General features: G+C 33.7%; 1 protein-coding gene and 2 pseudogenes across 2 annotated transcripts; 1 reads left to right on the plus strand and 2 right to left on the minus strand.

The window, feature by feature from the left end:
* The first annotated feature begins 2,707 nt into the window (after window positions 1-2,707).
* Window positions 2,708-4,908, plus strand: LOC104748544 (uncharacterized; annotated as a pseudogene).
* A 3,838-nt stretch (window positions 4,909-8,746) lies between these two features.
* Window positions 8,747-12,635, minus strand: LOC147926732 (peptidyl-prolyl cis-trans isomerase CYP57-like; annotated as a pseudogene). Its single transcript, XR_015581652.1, has 10 exons — window positions 12,374-12,635; window positions 11,772-11,806; window positions 11,569-11,701; window positions 11,273-11,451; window positions 11,079-11,168; window positions 10,825-10,915; window positions 10,589-10,730; window positions 10,121-10,211; window positions 9,490-9,601; window positions 8,747-9,388 (listed from the first exon to the last, which is right to left on the minus strand). The product of XR_015581652.1 is annotated as a peptidyl-prolyl cis-trans isomerase CYP57-like (transcript).
* A 109-nt stretch (window positions 12,636-12,744) lies between these two features.
* LOC147926733 (glutathione S-transferase T3-like) lies at window positions 12,745-13,170 on the minus strand. The gene has a single exon (XM_087487184.1). The coding sequence runs from the start codon at window positions 13,168-13,170 to the stop codon at window positions 12,745-12,747; it is 426 nt and encodes a 141-aa protein (XP_087343310.1).
* Between the last annotated feature and the right edge of the window lie 8,294 nt (window positions 13,171-21,464).

The raw sequence follows: 21,464 nt of genomic DNA on the forward strand, positions 1-21,464 counted from the left end.
ATAATGATCTACTAAATTTAAATTATCAATCACCACTACTTTTGCAAATATTCATCTTTACTATTATTTCCGAAATTCAAATATGTGATTTTCAATCTCGCCTAAAATATGATTACACAACTTTTTCATATAATGTTTTTACATACAAAGCACCAGTATGACCTTCATCTTATTTACATCAATTTTTTTTTTCTTTTTCTATTTTGTAACTAAAAATATGTTTTTACACCCACCCATATTTCACTGTACAAGCAATTATTCTATACCACCGCCTAAAAAATATCTATATAAACATTACGCCAACCATATGTCTCTTTACTTTTTTTTGCATAATTTATTTAATAACTAAAATTATTTAATCAAAAAAGATTCATAAAAATAATTTATGATATGTATTTAAATAAAACTAGATTTAATTAAAAAATTGCTCAACTAGAATTAGTCTATGATGACTAACCAATAGAGGTTGAAAAACTGAAAGAAAATTAATCCGTAAGCATATACTTGAGTCTTAGATAATTCAAAGAACAAAATATAAATGAAAATAATCTAAAAATACTAGAAATAATTTTAAAAGAAGAAGCATTTATTGATCTTACATATTCCTAACTAAAAAATAAAATCAAATAAATAATATAATAATTAAAGTAATTGTAATCCTTTTAATTTTAGGATTTGTAATTTATTGTTAGGTTACCTTTTTGTTTATATACTAGATTTTAACCCGCGGTACACCGCGTGCATATAGTTTTATTATTATTTATATTTTATATTCTATTTGTTTGTTAAATAGCCTAATTTTCCGGTCGCTTGTGCGACTAAATGTCTATAATAACTTTTCAACCTGTAATATATTGTATGACCATTTGTTTATTATATTTAGTTTATTTTGTTTAGTGTTTGAGATTTTATTTTGATTTTTAATTATTATAACAAAAAATAAGGGATCTAAATAAATAATAAGTCATTTATATGATGTGATTAAGTCACATTTTTTTGAATGAATTAGTTATTTTACACAATCTTAGGTAAAACAAATTGATTTTGTATGTCAGATATTATAATATTTATAGTTTTGACAAATAATAAAATGAGGATTTAACCCGTGTTAGCACATATGTAATAATATTTTATTAATTCCTACATGTTTTTTATAACCACATTATATAGTATATATTTTTTTTAATTTTACATATTCATAATATTTTAAATTTTATTAAATAAATATATATATTAATTATAATATTTAAATAATTAGGAATCAAAGTTCTTCTTACATTAAGAATCAAAACTCACAGGTTTGGAAAATAAAATGGAAAATATATCATAGTTTATGTCTCTATATAATATTGATTGCTGTTTTTTATTTTTGGTTGGAATGAAATGTAAAATATTTAGGAAACAAAATCTGAAATGATGTTATTTTTAGAAAGTTTTTAGGGATTAAATTTGTAAATTAGTTTTTGAATACATATAACTTCAAGGGTAAAACACCAAATGTACTTCAATTATGTTAATATAGATTTAGGAAACAAAATCTGTGGTGATACTATTTTTGGAAATTTTTGAGGGGTTAATGTTGTAAATAAAAAATTAAATAAGTAAAACTAAAAGGGCATAACACAAAATGTACTTCAAAAATGTTAATATAGATTTTTATATATCTTTTCAAAAAATAAGATAATCCTCTAACTTTTAGAATTTGTAATTTATTATATAAATGATCTTCTTACATGTTTTAAAATCTAATTGATAAACATGACACATGTATCATGAAAGTTACTAACTGTCCATTGCTTTGCTTATATGAAAAATAAATCATGCAATAAATCAAATTACATTATAATTCTGTTAAATTTTATAAAAGCATGCATAAACATAAAACTAATAAAATATTAATTTAATTTTTGATTTCATTAACTATAAACCTTATAATAATAGAACATATTTCATCTTTTAGTCTTATATATATATATATATAACAATGTATATTATTTATTTTAAGATAAATGTAAGATATCAAATAAACATTATTCTCCGTTTTAAAAAGATATATAACAAAGTAATTTATTTACTAATTAAAATAAATAGTATTTATAGAGAACTTGATCCCCAAGCTACTGAATCAAGTTTTTGATCAAAAAAATCTCGGAACATTTCATCTCCGATATTCTCGTATCTTCGGTACATTAATTTACCTTATACTTTGTAACAACTATAGGTAACCCTACCTAGGTTAGTCGGTGCTTAGGTACTTGTATAAATATTAGGTACAGCCTTCTTTATTCAATATCGCTCTTATTCTCAATTCCAATCCTCAAGTACCTCAACTCTCTTCCTTCTCTCGACACACCCATTTCCTAAGGGGCTGTTATTGGAGAGGTGATTTCTAATTCCATATGGAATTGTAAATTTTAGAAATCAAAATACATGGATTTTGAAATAACATGTTTTATCCTTGGATTTGGATCTTTCTATTTTACACTTTCAAATCCATTCAAATCCATTTAAAACATAATGTGGATTTTGAAATCCAAAAACAAATCATAGATCCAATAACATGGGATTTTAACAAGTATTTGTAAATCATAGATCCAATAACACATCATTTTGATAAGTATTTTAAAATCAATGAATGAATAACACATGATTTTTGTCTGGATTTCTAAATCCATTAAAATCATAGAACCAATAACCCCTCTAAATAACCATGGTTTCTTCGTTGCTTGGTCCACCCGAGATACGAGACTCCTGCGCTCCCCTCACACAACCCATCACAAATCCCAACACCAAACCGATCACAAAACCCATCACAGCTTCTGGTCCCAGCAATCCAGCTATAGTGAACGCAATGGTCTCAAACGTCAAAACTCCACCGCCGACGGGACACACCGAGGATAGACCCAACACGTACCTCGCCGCTCTCCTCAAAAACATCGACACTTGTCGTCCCAGCGTCGCAAAGGTCTCAAATGTCAGGAAATCAACTAAAGCCAACGTCGTCGTCAAATCTGTTAGACCTGTTAAACCGCCAAAAAGAAAAAAAAATTCACCTCAGATGGGCTATACTGAAAACAGATCCGCCACGTACCTCTCCTCAGGCAACCCCTGCCTCGACTTCTTCTTCCACGTTGTTCCCTCCACGCCCAAGGCTTCTCTGGAGAAGCGCCTACAGGAGGCTTGGGGTCACGACGCCTTAACCACTCTCAAGCTTATCTGTAACCTTCGTGGAGTCCGTGGCACTGGAAAATCTGACAAGGAAGGGTTTTACACGGCGGCGTTGTGGCTCCATAGTCGCCATCCGAAAACCCTAGCTTGCAACCTGGAGTCCATCTCCAAATTTGGATATTTTAAAGATTTCCCGGAGATTCTTTATCGGCTTCTACAAGGATCTGAAATCCGCAATATCCAGAATTCGGAATGGATCGACGTAGAAGAGCTCGATTTTCTAGTCGTGGTGGTGGTCGTTTTTTTGGTCGTGGTCGTGGGAGGGGTCGCGGAAGGGGTCGCCGTGGTTTTACATTCAGGCCGGTAGCAACGAGGCAGAAGAGGATAGCGAACGCAGAGAGGAAGAACCAAGAGGAGAAAGCCAAAGCAAGCTTGGCGCGCAAGCAAAAGAAGGTTTCAATGGGGAAGAAGGCATTTACAAGATATACTAACGATCCAGACTATAGGTTTCTCCATGAACGTGTGTCTGATCTATTCGCAAATCAGCTAAGGAGAGACCTAAAATTTTTGACATCAGGCCAACGAAACGAACTCTCTCTAGCGGCTAAGTGGTGTCCATCGCTTGATTCTTCGTTCGACAAAGCAACTCTTCTCTGCGAGAGCATTGCCAGGAAGGTGTTTCCCAAAGCGTTATTCCCGGAATACGAAGGCGTAGAAGATGCTCACTATGCGTACAGAGTTCGTGATCGGCTAAGGAAACAAGTTCTTATTCCCCTCCGTAGAACTCTTCAACTCCCTGAAGTATACATGGGAGCGAAATATTGGAAATATCTTCCGTATAACCGTGTTGCTTCTGTGGCGATGAAGTCGTACAAGGAGATTTTCTTAAAACACGACGCAAAGAGGTTTCAGCAATACCTTAAAGATGCGGAGATGGGGAAAACAAAGTTAGCCGCCGGGGCTGTGTTACCTCACGAGATAATAAGAGATTCAAATGGCGGAGATGGTGGACAAGTCGCTGAGCTGCAATGGAAACGAATGGTTGATGATCTTAAAGAAAAAGGTTCTTTGACGAATTGCATGGCCATCTGTGACGTTTCGGGGTCTATGAGTGGTGATCCAATAGATGTTTCTGTGGCACTTGGTTTGCTAGTCTCTGAGCTATCAGAAGAGCCATGGAGAGGAAAGCTTATAACCTTCAGCAAAAACCCTGAACTGCATTTGGTGAAAGGAGATGATTTGAGATCAAAAACAGCATTCGTGAGGAGAATGCAATGGGATATGAACACTGATTTTCAGAAGGTATTTGATTTGATTCTTGCAGTTGCCGTGCAAGCGAAGCTGAAGCCGGAAGAGATGATCAAGAGGGTGTTTGTGTTCAGTGACATGGAATTTGATGAAGCGTCGACTTCGACTTCTTCGTATGATAGATGGGGAAGGCCGTCACCTCCGAGTAATGGATGGGAAACAGATTATGAGGTGATTGTGAGCAAGTACATAGAGAAAGGGTACGGAGAAGCTGTGCCGGAGATTGTGTTTTGGAACCTTAGGCATTCGAGATCAACGCCGGTGCTTGGAAACAAGAAAGGAGTGGCTTTGGTTAGTGGATTTTCCCAGAATATGATAAAAATGTTCTTGGAAAATGATGGAGAGATTAAACGCATAAAGATTGATCCCATAACGATCATGGAGGCTGCTATATCTAAAGATGAGTATATGTCGCTTGTTGTAGTTGATTGATTTTGTTTAGAGATTTGTAGACTTTGTTACATTTTGGTTAAATCTTTGAATAAAAATAAAAACTTGAATTTCATTTATTTATGTCAGTAATTTAGGCCACTACTAGAAAAAATTGTGGATCAGCATTTTCCTTCCGTTGGTTACAAGAATCGCTTCCTTATAGCTTTTTTGTTGTCATATCAAAGCACAAAATATCATGGAAGTAGGGATGTCAAAATGAGTCAAATTTCATTGATGGACTCATCTTAATCCATCCTAATGAGTAAAAAAATTCACCCTAATAAATTCATTGATAAAATGAGTTAGTGGGTTAATTGGTTTAATAAATCAAATGAATTGAGTTATAAATGGGTAATGGTTTAACCATTTGATCCATCAAGAGGCTGTTTGTGTTCAGTGACTTTCATTGAGTCAAATTAACTCAAAGGCTTAAACCAGTAAAATATAACCAAAAATCTCTAAATCAATCAAATGTGTAAACCGATTAATGCTTTGATTTCCCCCCCCAAAACAGTTTCATCGTGATTTGAGGGTGAGGAGAAAATAGAATTTGGATTCATAACCCTAGAATAATCATAAACATGATTTTTCCACAAACCGATTAATGATTTGATTATTCTCTCTCTCTGTTTCTCTGTGTCCCTGTCAAACCGATTTAAGAACACTCGTCTTTTCTTTATATCTTTTGATGCCATATTCTAAGATGAGATTTATTTGATTTCTTTATAGCTAGTGTCTAGTGAAATGGAGTTTGGACAGTTGTAGCTTAGCCAGGTTAACAACATAGCGTACATAGGGTAGTTGAGACCTGAAGGTTTAAAAGAGAGTGACGAGAACACGTTTGAAGGTATTCTGGAGTTGGTCATTGGTTGAGTGTTTAGAGCTCTCATACTGGTGAATTCAGTTGGAGGAGTTCAATTGTACAAATATTTTGCATGATATGTGTCCTGACCAGTTGGATATTTGTTCAAGTCTAATATGATTGCACTTTTTTTTGTTAGAGGCAGTGAAACAAACAAGACACAATATAAAAAACAGAGCAAGTACAACACAGCAATATAACAAACTATGATGAGTATATAAGATGAGACTTGAGAGCTAGATTGTGGTTTTCACACTCGAATCGACCCTTAGTTGATAGGAACAATATGGATGAAGAAGTCCATGTCTATGTGTAACTTCAGGAACTAATCAATTTTGTACTTCTCATCCTCTAAAATCAAGGTTACCCATTTAACCATTTAACTCATCAAATTAAATGAGTTCATGGGTTAATAAAACGCATTAGGTTGGGTTAACTATTTAAACAAATGAGTTGGGTTAAACCCATGAACTCATTCAATCTAAATGAGTTGATTTGAGTTGAGTTAGTCATTTTGACATCCCTACATAGAAGAAACATTTAATACTCAAAGTAAGAAAAAGTGATGATTTGACAATTATAATTATTTTGGTGAAAAAAAATTTGAGGAACTGGTGATAACTTAAATAAGAGTGTTAGAGCATCTCCAATGCAGGAGATAAAAAAGATGCTTAAATTTTGAATTTTGTTTTGAAAATTGTTATGTCTTCAATGGTAGATCATAATTTTGGGTCTTTAAAATTTTTAAATTTTTTTTTTTGAAAATTATAATTTTAGAAGTAAAATATATTTTGTATTAATTTTAAACATTTTCTATTTTACAAAACTTTAAAATTATTGCATTTTATAAAAATTTAAACAAACATTACATAAAAGTATATTAAAAATAGATTATAAAAACGATTAGTTGTAATCTTGACTTCTGCCGAATTTTTGCTATATATTCTTAATCAAATCACATTTCAAATGTTGATGTATTTATCGATCACGAACTTGATTTCAAATGCGCATTATGTTTGTGAGATTTGAAGGCATATCCGTTGAATACGTGAAATCCACTTTTGAAGTTCTGTTTGATTTTGCTTGTGTGTTTGACAAATCAAACTGAGTGTACTCATCCCGTTCGTTTTCTACAATCATATTGTGCAGTCTGATACACGCTCTCATTATATTTCCAAATTTTCTCTTATCCAAAACAAAAATCTGGGTTTTTTTAAAAATGGCAAATTGAGCTTGTAAGACTCCAAAACACGCTCGACATCTTTATGTACACCTTCTTGATATGTAGCAAATAATGATGCTTTTGGACCTTGTAGAATTGGAATAGATTGAATAAAAGTAGTCCATTTTGGATTAATATCATCTGTGAGATAGTCAGCCAAATGATACTCGTTTCCATTGACCACATATTTCACTGTTGGAGCTCGACCGTATAATATATCATCAAAAATTGGCGAGTAATCAAGAATATTGATATCATTTAACGTACATGGAGTTTCAAAAAAACACGTGCCATATCCAGAGATCTTGTGAAGCTACAGCCTCTAATCAATTGTTGGTTTGCCAGATCCACGTGTATATTAACTTTTCCGTGCGGTCGGACAATTCTTCAACTCCCAATGCATACAAACGATGCTTCCTATCATTCCAGGAAACCCGCATATTTCTCCAATACCAAGTAGTTGTTTAAGATCTTCTGTTGTGAGTCTCCTTAGGTATTCATCTTCAAATAAATTTATGATGCTTTCAACAAAATGTTACAAGCATGAAATCGCAGTACTTTCATCAAGTCGGAGGTATTCGTCAACCTCATCAGCTGCACAACCATATGTGATGATATGAATTTCTGCTGTAGTCTTTTATAGTGTAGAGAGACCGAACCTTCCGATAGCATCTCTTCTTTGTTGAAAAAATGGAACTTCATTGGAGAGTCGTTCAACAATATCCATGAACAAGAGCTTGTTCATTCTAAAACGACGGCGAAATATTTTAGGAGGGTATGTAGCATCTTCACTAAAATATATCGTTCCATAAGCAGATGTTTCCTTCTTCACGGTTTCTTTCAATGCAGGCACGTGTTTTATTTTTCGTGTTGCTTCTTGACGAGCATCAGGCTGATTTAATTGATTGTCGGCGACTCGATTTGAATGCTTGATTGAAAGATTGATCAAAGTAGTCATCCATCATTTCCTCGAAATTATTATGAGAAGAAGATGCCATATTAGAGAAGAAGAAGAATATAAAGTAGCAAAAAGCAATTCTTTGTTCTTATTTTTGTTGTGGTAAAAGAAATAATAAGCGTGGAAGAAGCAAATGTGAATGAGAAATATTGTCTTTTCATTTTGTGAAAATTATAGAAAAATTTACAAGTATGTGTGGTTCGTAATAGACAACATTATGTGACTAGAATTAGAAGTATGCAACTACATGTATCTTGTGGTTGTCTTCTTCTTCTCACATGCAAGCGTACTATGCAAAAAATTATGTGGCTAGGATTACAAATATGCAACTACATGTCTTTTTTTGTGGTTGTCTTCTTCTTGTCTTTTTCTCTACTTCTTCTCACATGCAAAAGATTATCATTGACCATTCTATCAAATATGTTAGAAGCGGACCTGATTATTCACAATTATGAAAAGAAACTGACATCCAACTATCTGCATTTCATATTGTTGAAGCCTGCAAAAAGAAGAACAAAGAAAGAACAATGAAGTACATTTTTGGGTAAATCTCATGCGTTCTTATGCTAAGCCAAAAACACGATCATGCATTCAAACTGCAACTCAAGTACATTATAGAGCAGATAAACATACAATCTCAGATTATGCATTCAAACTGAAACCGATTATAGTAAAACAGATTATGCATTCAAACTGAAATTATAACTCAAGTACATTATAGAACAGATAAACATACAATTTCAGATTATGCATCAAATTGAAACTGATTAGAGTAAAACAGATTATGCGTTCAAACTAAAACTGAAACTCAAGTATATTATAGAACAGAGAAACATACAACAGATTATGCATTGAAACGTAAATACAATCTAGAACAGAGAAACATACAACAGATTATGTAGTCAAACTGAAACTCCAACATAAAAAGACACTCAAACTGAAATAGACACTACACTCAAGTACTCAAATGATGATATGAATAATTTCCCAACATGTTGTTAACTAACTTATTCTTCAAAGCCATTTCTAGTTCAGTCAGCTTCATTTTTGCAAGTAGTCTTTCAAACAATTTATGCAACTAATGCTTCTCGTTACGCAAACTTTGTTTCTCTTGCAAAACAAAGTCCTTTTGCCTTGATACGAGGAGGATGAGCTTGCTCCTCTTCATAGCTAACTGGCACAGAGATTGATGACTATGAAGTGTGATCATCACACTTTCTTCTCTTTGATGGACCATCAGCTTTTAGAGAATAAGATACGCACCATTTCTGATCATCGCGAAGCTCCCTCCAAGCTTTCCCGTGAAATTTACCTTATAATCGTTGACAAAGATCTGGTTAGCCAATTTCATGACATCATCCTCATTTTGGCCACTTGATTTCTCTTTTGTTGCAGCCTCATAGCTTCCTACAAACTTTCCGATCATCTTGTTGATCTCCTGCCACATTTGCTTAAAGTGAATGGGCTCTCTCTTTTCCATACCAGCTAGCTTAGGACTTGTTGCATAATAAGATGCAATTCATGACTAAAACGTATTACCTTTTTGCCCATTCCCAGCTATTGCATCCTTACGGGGGTTGAGTCAAGCACTGATGAGTACCACGTCTTCTGTGGGAGACCATTTACTTCTTCCTTTAAGCTCTTTAGGTATCTGTGGATTGGTTTACGCTCATCATACAGATTAGTTTCAAAAGTGTGGGTTGTGGTTTGACTAGTTAACAGGTCCATAAAACCTGAAGCTTGACTATATGGATCCATAGTCAAGTTTCTGTATTGATTTTGAAGGAATAGGAAGAGCAAAAGAAGAGTTTATGAATTGTGTTAAAGGAGAAGGAAGAGATGAAAGAAGCGTTTATGTTTACAGAGAAGAAGAGAATTAGGGACATATCTATACAAAAAGAGGTTGAAAGAAGTGTTTATATTTAAGTGCAATCAATGGTACAATTAAGTTTTAACCTATTCTAACACTACCAATCATTTATCATAGAGCAAAAGTTTTGGTTTAATGGTGAAGTAAATCATGATGTAGACAGAAATCTTCATATAGCATTGAATAAGCATTTACAATTTGAAAATTGAGAAATGGAGCTACTGAGTTCATTTTCCAGTTCTTGTGAGCTAATTATATCATGATCAACATTGAGATATCAGAGAAAGTGCAAAAACTAACCTGAAAAATAGTCTAACAATTGTTCGTGGTTTCATTGTCATACCAGTTGAACCTCCCATAGACTCTTCATGGCTTTTCAGACTAGAGATCTCTGTTAAGAAAACAAACACAAGTATATTATACTTAGAACCTATAGAAATAACTAGACATAATTAAGTAGTGAAAGAGAAACAAAGGGAGCTGCATATTATTCTCTGGCAATACTTGGTACAAAAACTAAAAGCATCCAATCCTATTGACGAACAAATAAAATCCCTAAGCATAGACGTGATTGCTTAATAAGATTAAGATTGAAAATTTGATTATGCAAATCAAGAATTACCATAAATTTTTATATTTCAGGACGTCAAGATATAAAGAAATATAAAAAGTAATTACTTTTTTTCTGAGTTGCTATTGAAGGTGTGAAAGGAGAAATAAAGATAGGAAAAATAAATATCACACATACAAGATAAATTGTATTCTTACCCGTTCTCTATCTATAGATTCTATCTTCAAAAGTTGAGGATCATTCAATACGTCATGACTGCTCTTAATATTTTGCTTTACAACAGCCAGTTCCTTCTCTTCTTTCTCAGCTTCTTCTCCAAATGAAAATAAATTCAATTTCCTAATTTTCACAAAAACAACAAAAAAAAAGTCTCAAAAGAACAACCAAAGCAAAAATTATAACTAAAATTCTTGACTGATCATGAATTACTTACTTCATGGGCTTTTTTGGGGGTTCCTAGACTTCGGCAGTGATGTCTTTGCTAACACTTTAAGAACAATATCTTTGAAAGGCTTCCACAAAACCTGTCAAAGAAATATACATAATTTTTAGAAAAACCAAGTTTCACAAGACTGACATAACAAAGAATGAGTATCAATAAGAGAACATCCTTAAAACGAGGACATCAACATTGTCATTTAACAGCATGAAACACTATAATAGATTCAGCAATAATATGATCCTTACCTCAACAGATATTATTTTTGGGGCGGGATCCAAGGGCCGATCATCCTTACCGGTGTCAACCTCTCCTTTGTAGATTGAATCACCCGTCACCTAAAAGAATTAGGAAAAAGTTGCAACTAAACATGATCAAGAAGAACTAGAAAAGAATAGTTGGAGGAAGCAGAACAAAAAACAAAAGAAGCAATTTGTTTTACCTTGCCAAAGACGGTATGCTTCTTATCAAGCCAATCAGACTTATCCAAAGTAAAAAAGAACTGACTTCCATTAGAATTGGGTGAGCTCGCATTAGCCATGGCTACAATCCCTTGGTGGTTAAACCTCAGTCTGGAATGACATTCATTCGCAAAGACATCTCCATATATACTATTTCCACCTGTTATAATATCATTCACACAACATCAATTGACCTAATCCACCGAGCAAGCAGAAGAAAATTGACACAAGCTAGAGGTCTTAAACCTTAAAAATAATTAGAAGGCATAGAAATTACCGGTGCCAGAACCGATGGCATCGCCGCCTTAAACAAGAAATCCGAGAATAACACGGTGGAAGATGGTGCTGTCGAAGTAACCCTCGAGGCATAGTTGAACGAAGTTCTGTACGGATTTAGGCGCTTCCTTAGGCTACTACTACTCTTTTACATCTTTATTGTCTCCACAATCGAAGAATTCAAACACCCAATTAAACTATAACCGGATCAATCCCAATATCAGAACTTAAGTCAGAACCTGAACTCATCCATATTTGACCATAAAAATTCAGGAAAAAAAAATCATATCATCCAAGAGACATGAATGAATCTGTTGTTTAGAAAAAACTGTAAATACGCAAGCATATAAAACAGAAGAACGTTTTAAACTTATCAAACACTTATCAAAAACACAGAAACTCTTATTCTAAAGCAAAAACAAGGTTTGTTATCGGCAATCAAAGTATTCATCGCAAAGTATTAAAGAACTCAAAGTACAAAGGCTGATGCATAAAACTCATAGAACAAAAACTGATAAAACAAAATTTCATTCGAGAACTCAAAGTACATAAACTGATGCTACCACATATCAAGAAGCATATAATTAACCTCAAATTCAAAGCAAAACATACATTCAACCGATTATATTAAACATAAACTGAAAGAAACAACATACGTTAAACAGATTACATTAACCTCAAAATCCATAAACTGTTATTAAGATTAGAGTGACAACATGTCATTAATTAACTTGTCCTTTAAAGCCTTTTTTGATTCACTTAGTGGCTCTGTTATGCAAGTAGATTTTCAAGCATGCTATATTTACTTTGCTTCTCTTGCAAAGCAAAAGCCTTCTCTTTCAAAGAAAAATCTTTTTGCTTCATCTCATACATCCGCTGGACTTCAACCGTCTGAAACTTCAACAAAACCTTCTCTTCATTGACAATGCTCTTATTGTTGTTGTTTCTTTTCCCTTTTGCATTTGCAACCTTAACACCAGGAGGACGAGTAACTGATTCTTCCTCTCCATGTCCACCTTTGGAGCTTAAAGATTGTGTAGAACCGTCGTTGCACTTTCTTCTAATCATGGCGAAGCTCTCTCCAAGCATGCTCAAGAGTGAACTTCACCTTGTAATCATTGAAAAAGATTTAGTAAGCCAATTTCATGACATCATCCTCATTCTGGGCACTTTTTTTCTATGTTGTTGCAGCCTCATAGCTTCTTACAAAATTGCATACTTGTTCGTTGATCTTCTGCCACCTTTGCTTACAGTGATTGAGCTCTCTCTTTTCCAGACCATCTAGCTTAGAACTTGCAGCATAATAAGCTGTAATGCGTTCCCAAAAATGACCACCTTTTTGATCATTTGACACAAATGCATCCGTACTAGAGTTGAGCCAAGCATTGATGAGCACCACATCTTCTGTGGGAGACCATTTTCTTTGGCTAAAACGCTCATTAGGTTTGTCTTCATCTAGGGTTGGAACATCAGTGCATTGGCCACTAAAGACCGGTACTTCTAATGATCCAAGTCCTATACTAGGTGGAAAACTCTCATAATGATTAGGTTGTTGGCTGGTTAAGAGGTTTAAAAAGCTTGAAGATTGATTATACGAATCCATAACCATATCAAAGATCAAAGGATAAATGCCACCAAAAATTGCTACCAAAAATTATGTTTTTTCAATCGTACCTTTGGAATAATTTTCCAAAAAATCTGTAGAAAATTTCAATTGTGTGTTTTACGAAAAGATGTGATTGTTCATTGTAACGATTTTTTTTGTTTTTGTAAAGTTACAACTGTTCATTGTAGAGTTGTGTTTATTCGAATATTCATATCTTTTGAAATCTATATCTATTTGTCTGTTTGAAATGTTTTCATTATTTTTCCATGACACAAAATAATATAAAATTTCAATCTCAAAGTTTTTTTTTTTTCAACCAAACATTAAATAAATTAAAAGAGAACTCTAAGATTGGTTGCACAAACAGGAGGGTAAGAGTTTACAAAAGAAGTTTCAGAAATTAAAGTTCTTGAAGACTGAGCAAGGCAATCTGCCTGTACGTTGGAATCTCGTGGGATCCTGGTCAGGGTGAAGGAAGGAAAAGATGTTCTGAGCAAAGAGAAATCCTCCAGCAGGTTCGAAAAAGCGGGCCTGTAATGACCCTTATCTAGAAGTACATACCAGAAGAGAAGATGTGTCCGAGGGACGTAGAATGCCCCGGGAAGACGGAGGAAAGAAAATCTTGAAGAACGAACGAGTGACTTGCAAAAGAGGTTACCGAGACTCGAGATGGTCCACGACCGAAGAACGGACGTGAACCCTTAGAACATCCGGAGAATTGGACAAAAGGTGATAGAGGACATTGGTGGAAGTCCAAAAGATAGTCTAAGAAGAAAATGGCCGTGGTAAAAGGGTCAAGGAGACGTAAAAGGACCGTGGGAATGGAATGGTCACGTACCAGCCGAACGGTTGAGATACCGCAAGTCACGGACGAGAGGTCCGGAGACAAACGAGGAAGTTCAAAGTCACGGACGAGAGGTCCGGGGACAGACGAGAGAAGCGGAAGTCACGGTCGGAGGGACCGAGAATGGACGAGGAGATAAGCCGCGAACATATGGTTTTAAATTTGCGGACAAGCGCGGGAGCTTGGGACGCAAGAGGGACGCGGACGGACGAGGAAGTGTAAAGGTCTCTCTGCATGTGAGAGAAGTGCCACGTGTCGCGCGATTAAGTGGTCTCCGCCAGGGAGTGAGATGCATGCGCGAGTGAGTGAGAGTGGGGATGATTTACATGCAAGATTCTTGCCATTTGTCAAGCCAAAATCGCCACCTGCCCAGCGAGAGAGTTGAGTGAGAGGGCTTATAAATAGCTCTCATTCCTCTCATTTTCGACACAAAAACTCTCTAAACACTCAAACTCTACCAAATTTTTCTCTCAAACTTTTGAAGAGAAAATCTCTTGATTTTCGACCAAGGAGAAGGAAGAAGGAAGAGATCTAGAGGAAGGTTGAAGCTTGAGAGCTAGTGGAGGTGCTGTCAGATCGGCGTGGTGTGGTGAAGCTCAATCGGCCAAGATCTACAAGCTAAGGTAAGTTGAGGCTTTGTTTGTAGATGTGTTGTGAGGTGTTTGTGAGTTTTGTGAAGAGCAAGTTGGGAATCTTGCTTAAGGAGGTGCATGAGCTCTCTAGCTCTTGCATCGGCCTTGTTGAGTGGTTGATTTTCCTTGTTGCATGTAGTTCTAGAAGATTGCATATAGACAAGAGGGATTTTTTGGGGTTTTTTATGCAATCTTGGGGTAGATTTACATTTTTCTCAAACTAGCTGCAAGTGTGAAATGCCTTGCTTGCTAGATTTGAAGAGTTTTATGCATTCTTGGGAAGAATGGCATTTTTAAAAATTAGCTGCAAGTGTGAATGCCTTGCATGCTTAATTTTGGGGGTTTGAGAATTTTTAAAATGGAAGAAATTAATTTTAAAAACTAACTGCAAGTGTGAAATACCTTGCATGTCTAGTTTGGGGTTAAAGAAGAATCACGCATAATTAAAATTAATTATTTTAATTTTTGCATGAGTGGTTGAGGTGGTTAATCCCTTGTTGACTGGGTGGGAAATCGATTCATGAGAGGGAGAATTTTGGTAAGGCCATGTGAGAAACTCTAGGATGGAAAGAGCTGCATGAAAGCCCCAAAATTGAGTGTAGTTCCTCATGAGTTTGGATGTGAGACCAGTCTACGGGATTGGCTGTTTTAGTGAGGCCATGCGAGAATCTCCGGGATGGAAAGAGCCGTATGAGGGCCCCAAAACTTGAGAAAAATATTCTCATGGACTTCATGTGAGATCGGTCATGGTGAAATAATTTTGTAAGTCATGCGAGAATCTCAAGGAAGGAAAAAGCCGCATGCATGTGTGAAAGAGGAAAGAAGTGTTAAATTAAAATGTGGAAAATTAATTTAAAATTTTGGGGTTGGGTGCATGTTAGGATTGCATGCATGTGTAGTTAACTTAAGTTGCATGTGTATTTTTTCCTTGCATCTTAAGTTTTGTGTGATTGCGTGATTGATTGATTGTTGTTTCTTGCTTGACTACTTGCTTGTGTGCTTGTTTTCTTGCTTGCTTTGCGTGTTGTTTGTGCTTAATTCTTTGTGTGGTTAGACATAGAATTGAGTGCAAGTTCTATCTAATGCTTGAGTCGGAGTCTCTGTTCGTAGCTAGAAGTCGATCTCTGGTCCCATCATGTGTTAAGATTGTCCGGTGAGCTAATCCAGAGAGATCTCATGGCAGGAAAATTTTCGGTGTCTAGCTAGCTACTAGCCCGAACCGCATGACGATGCGGCTTTGTGTGAGTCCGGTTGTTTACGTGGAGGTAACAACGCAGAAGTTTGGTTGTCCGGTTGGTTGCCTTTGTGGTATCAACGCGGAAGTTTTGGTTGTCCGGTTGGTTACCTTTGTGGTATCAACGCGGAGTGTGTGGATGGGATGGAACAGAGGATCGTGGGGCCCTAGGATGTGTTGATGTTCCTAGGAAGTGATTTCCTTAGGATGTGAGTTGCTCCATGATAGACCTCAAGCGTTGATGTGGATATCCGTTTGATGGTGTTATGGCATGTGAGGATGGTTCATGGTAGGACTCAAGCGTTGATGTGGATATCCGTTTGATGGTCCTATTGCATGAGAAGTATAGGGTGGTCAAGTTATCTTGATGCACCGCTAGCAGTTTCCACCTGGAAGTGATTGCGGGTGAAGTGGCGTGAAGCCAAGTTAGAGGGAAAATCTAGAAGAGTCAAGTGTCTTGATTGTTTCTAGGTTGTTTATTGATTGATTGCTTGCTTGTTGATTGTTTGCTTGCTTGTTGATTGATTGCTTGCTTGTTGATTGATTGCTTGCTTGTTGATTGGTTGCTTGCTTGTTGATTGATTGTTGCTTATTACGCTTCCACATTGCGTGCTTTGTTTGGGGTAGTTGGATGAGAAGAGATAGCATGTTAGTGGAGTTAACATGTTAGATAGTTGCCCAGCTGACTGAGTAATCCTAGATTACTCATTCCCCTCCTCTATTGTTTTTCTTGCAGGGAAAGTAAGTGGGTAGAGTTGGATTTAAGAAACCGGATAGGGTGTTTTCGTGTTGTGTTGCAAATCCGTGTTTCATAATTTTGCTGTTTATTTCGGTTGGATCCAACTGTTTTCTTGAATGATTTTGTTGAATGTGAACTTTGCATATATATATGTAATAAATCGAGATATTTTCATATATTCGGACAAGTGGTAATGGTACGGTCTAGTTCGGACCATCACAACACCGCATACGTGCCAAGGGTTGCAAAGCCTAAGGGACGTACGCAGCGGATAGGTGGCTGCCGGCGGTCCGGCTGGGAATCCTAATTTGTTGGTGGAACCTCGGCTGGGTTGCGGGCGGTTGTCCTCTGTGACGCTCACCCGGGCTGCTCCGCGGTTTGTCCAGCCGAGTGACGGAAGCGGTTCGGGAGCGTTACAAGGCCAATCGTCCGACAGCTGCACCATCGTAACTAGCTCTGCACAGTCCGTCATAAAAGCTTGACAAACAACTCCAGCCGCCAGCAATGACTCCATAGCCCAGATCAGAACTTGTAATTCTGCATGTAAGGGTGTAGGGCCCCCGTCTATGACTCCGTGCTCCCATGAGAAGCGTCAAATCTTCGCCACTACAACACCACCAACCCAGACCCTGAAGAGGGTCCGTGGGTTTCCACGAGCCATCAACCTGACAACGGGAAAGAGAGCCCCTATCCTCCGTTAAAGGCGGAAGGTGCAGATATCTCCCTGAGAAAGATTTGACCTCCTCCCACAAAAGTTTATCATTAGCCGTGTGATTTAATATATCAATTGGCTTCGCCTCTATGCTTTGAAAAACCTTTTCAATCTCAACGGTTTTTTTCAACTTTCTAAATTATTCTCTAGTATTCATTCTTTTAAAAGTAAATAAATTTCTCCAATTCTTGATTTAAAAAAATATTTTTGGAATGATGAATCAAATTTACAACTTTTAGTTAATTTTAAATATAAAAATTTAATAAAAGTACCTAGAATTTTGTTTTCAAGAGTTAGATGGATTATATAGTGAGTTTTTTTATTTGACTTTTGAATATGGTAATAAAGATGACTTCTATTTAAAAACAGTTTATATGGGTTGCATACTTTGGAATTTGGATGTTGCATCAACATTTCTACAAAGTCTAGATCTGAAAAGATATTCTCAAGCTATATGGCTATTTTGTTTGTTTTTTCATTTGTGTTGGACGCTTTAATTGTAGTAACCATAAAATAAACAGTTTTAAAAGGTATTACTTTTCAGATAAAACTTTAACTGTTAGAAGAAAATCAATGATTCTGATTTGTCACTTTAATATAAAAGGAGGACCTTTTCGTTAAATATTTTTTATATTTATTTTCTAAAAAATCATACAGTTGCGTCTATCCATTGTAGAGTTGTGTATTTTACAATAAAATATCTATATAATATATATCTTTTGAAAAAATCATATGGTTGCGTCTATTTATTGTAGAGTTGTGCCTTTTACCATAAAAATCTATATAATAATAATAATCTGAATAAATGCCAGTAACAATTGCGATTTTTCGTCTTATCTTTTCGCTACATATTTCTTTTTATTTTTGAAAAAAATCATACGGTTTCATCTGTTCATTGTAGAGTTGTATCTTTTAACATAAAAGAATATCATATGGTTGCTTCTGTTGATTGTACATTGTAGAGTTATGTCTTTTCACCGTATCTTATTTACAACTTTTCATTCTAATAGTTATGGTTATCTAAATGTTTGTCTTTTGAACTCTATATATATATTTGTCTCTTCGTAGATAACTAACAAATCAATGAATTATTGTTCATTGACACAAATTTTTCGTTTCATGCTGAATCTAAATAAAATGAATTTTAATATTTAATATAACATTATTCTATAATCTAACTAAAGATTTTATAAATGATTATAGTAATATAGAAATTTAATTAACTTTGATTATGTAACTTATAGTTGCTTTTATTAAGATTTGACTATTTCATTTTTTTTAGAAGTTGTGTATTTTTATTATAATTATTGGTTGATAAATTTTCACTCAAGATGATTTTTTTTCTGAAATTATTGTATCACAAAATTGCATTTACTTATTATTATCGTTTGTTTGATATTCTCACTTAGGTTCACTTCATGATAATATTTGTTTATGAGTAATATAAATATCAATAGTTGTTATGTTATGATGTTTGTTACTCTTTACAATAATTCTTCATACAATATCTTTTATTTATAATACATACAAATTGTAAGTAGAGTTGTCTTGATTCATTATGACTTTTCATTTAATAATTTTTAACTAGAGTTGAATCTTTTTACAATTTTGTTTTTTTAGTGTAAGTTTTTATTTTGGTGGTTGTGGTTTTTAAACTCAGAGTTATATATGTTTAATATTTATGAAGTTTTAGCTCTACTTATTATTTTTTTGATCTTTTGAGATAATTTTTAATTTTATTATTAAATAATTTGAAAATATATGCTAAATAATAAAATTAAAAATTATTAAATTTTGAAATTTAATTTAACTTGAATATAAGTTTTTTAATTTTATTATTAAATAATTTGAAAATATATGCTAAATAATGAAATTAAAAAATTATCTCAAAAGAATATACTATTGAAAATAGTGAAATCGCGGGGTCTGAGTCCTAGTTAAGAAAATAGTAAATATTTATATTCTATTATACTCTTGTTTGACTATTAGAATTCTAAATTTTTAGTTTTTTATTGGGATTATTGGCATTTTAGTACATTTTTCAAACTTAATTAGAAATGTAGTACATGTACTATTTATAATTGGAAAAATAGTCAGGGTTCCACTTGTGAGATAGAATGTTTGTGAGATAGAATTGTGAGAGAGAAAGAGAAATGAGGAAAATATATATTTATTCAAATATTTTGGTAATATGTTTTTAAAAAAAAACAAAAATTCAAATATATAAAAATCTATATTTTTTTTCTTTATTATTGATATGTATTTTATTTGATGATTTTATTTGATAATGTTAAATATTTTTTTACAAATTTTATATCCGTACACATAATTTAGTGTACGGATGTCTGTACACCTTATTAAATGTACAGATTTATGCAAACTTTATTAAGTGTACACATGTTTCTACACATTACTAAGTGTAAACATTACATCTATACACTTAATAATGTATAGAGACATCTGTACACTGAATAAGATATGCATATATCCGTACATTTAATAAAGTGTACATACATCCGTACACTTAATAATGTGTACAGTCCGTACACTTAATAATGTGTACAGACATCCGTACACTTAATAAAGTGTACGGATAAAAAGATGTATAGAATATATTTAAAAATATTAAACAAAATGCATATCAAATTATAAAGAAAAAAATATAGATTTTTTTTGTATCTGAAAAGTTTTCCAAAAAAAGATTATATTAACAACTATTTAAATAATCAATACAATAAAAACAGAATGCGTTTCTTTCTTGTGTTGACACCTAAGCATTTTTGGGTAACCAGGAGCTGACACATCAGATTATTTTTCTACCAATAAAATTATTTTATTAATACAGCTCAACTTCATTTTTTTACACCTAAGACTATGTACAATGGTTTCATTATTCAACACCCTCCACCTCAACTTTTAACATTCCACATCATTTTCTCTTTCTTCCACCTAATCATTCAACACCTAACTCAATTTTAACCTCTCCAATAGTTTTGTTTAATAGAATTCAACACCTTACCCCACTATTTTCATTTTATATTTTTATTTTTACTTAATTTGATAACAACACATTTATAATAATATAAAATTATGATAGGAAGATATAGGAGAAAGTTATAGTGAGAAATGAAGTTTTTTTTTATGTCCAAATGAAACGAAAAAAGTCTCTATATATAGATTTCAAAAAATTATGAATTTTGATATAAATTTATTTTTTTTTAAAAATTGATTACAACCAAATAATTGAGTTTAAATAATTGAGAGGAGATAAAAAAACACAAAAATCTGGATAGCCAATAGGAATGCAACAGATTAAAAAAAAAAAAATTTATGTCGGTCAAAAAAAAAAAATTTCTCTCACCCTTCCCTCCAATCCCCAGCCGACACATATCATTGGAAACCCTACTTCATTGGTATTCAACGGGTTGAATTTATTCAACTCAGATGAATCCACCTAGATTTTCTTTTTTATTCAACACCCTTATTGTAGGGATTAAACTGTTGAAAAAAAGATTCAACATGTCCATTGTAAGTAGCCTAAGACCATGTACAATGGTTTTTTCTTTCAACACCCTCCACCTCAACTTTTAACACTCCACATCATTTTCTCTTTCTTCCACCTAATTATTCAACACCTAAATCAATTTTAACCTCTCCAATAGTTTTGTTTAATAAAATTCAACACCTTACCCTACTATTTTCAGTTTTTCACTATATATTCTTATTTTTACTTAATTTGAAAACACACATTTATAATAATAATTAAAATTAATAAAAGTTACATTATTATTTTTAAAATTGAAAATTTATATTTTTAGCTAATTTTTAATATAACAAAATTATAAAATATAAAATAAACAAGAGTTTATTAGAGAAGAATTTAAAAAATATACTAGAAATGATGATTTTTTTTTATGGGAATAAAATGAACCAAGTCTCTATTTATAGAGTGTAAAAAATTTTGAATTTTGATATAAAAATTATTTTATAAAAATTTTGTTTACTACATAATAATTGATTTTGAAATGATAAAATAAAAAAAAATCTTCAAAATCTTACTCTAATACAACACATGTCTCTCTCTCCTAACCTTTTTTCCTTTCCAACAAAAAAAAACAAAAAAAAAACAA

The sequence above is a fragment of the Camelina sativa genome, chromosome 15 (genome assembly GCF_030686135.1).
Source record: "Camelina sativa cultivar CO46 ecotype springtype chromosome 15, ASM3068613v1".
In the NCBI taxonomy this organism is placed as follows: domain Eukaryota; kingdom Viridiplantae; phylum Streptophyta; class Magnoliopsida; order Brassicales; family Brassicaceae; genus Camelina; species Camelina sativa.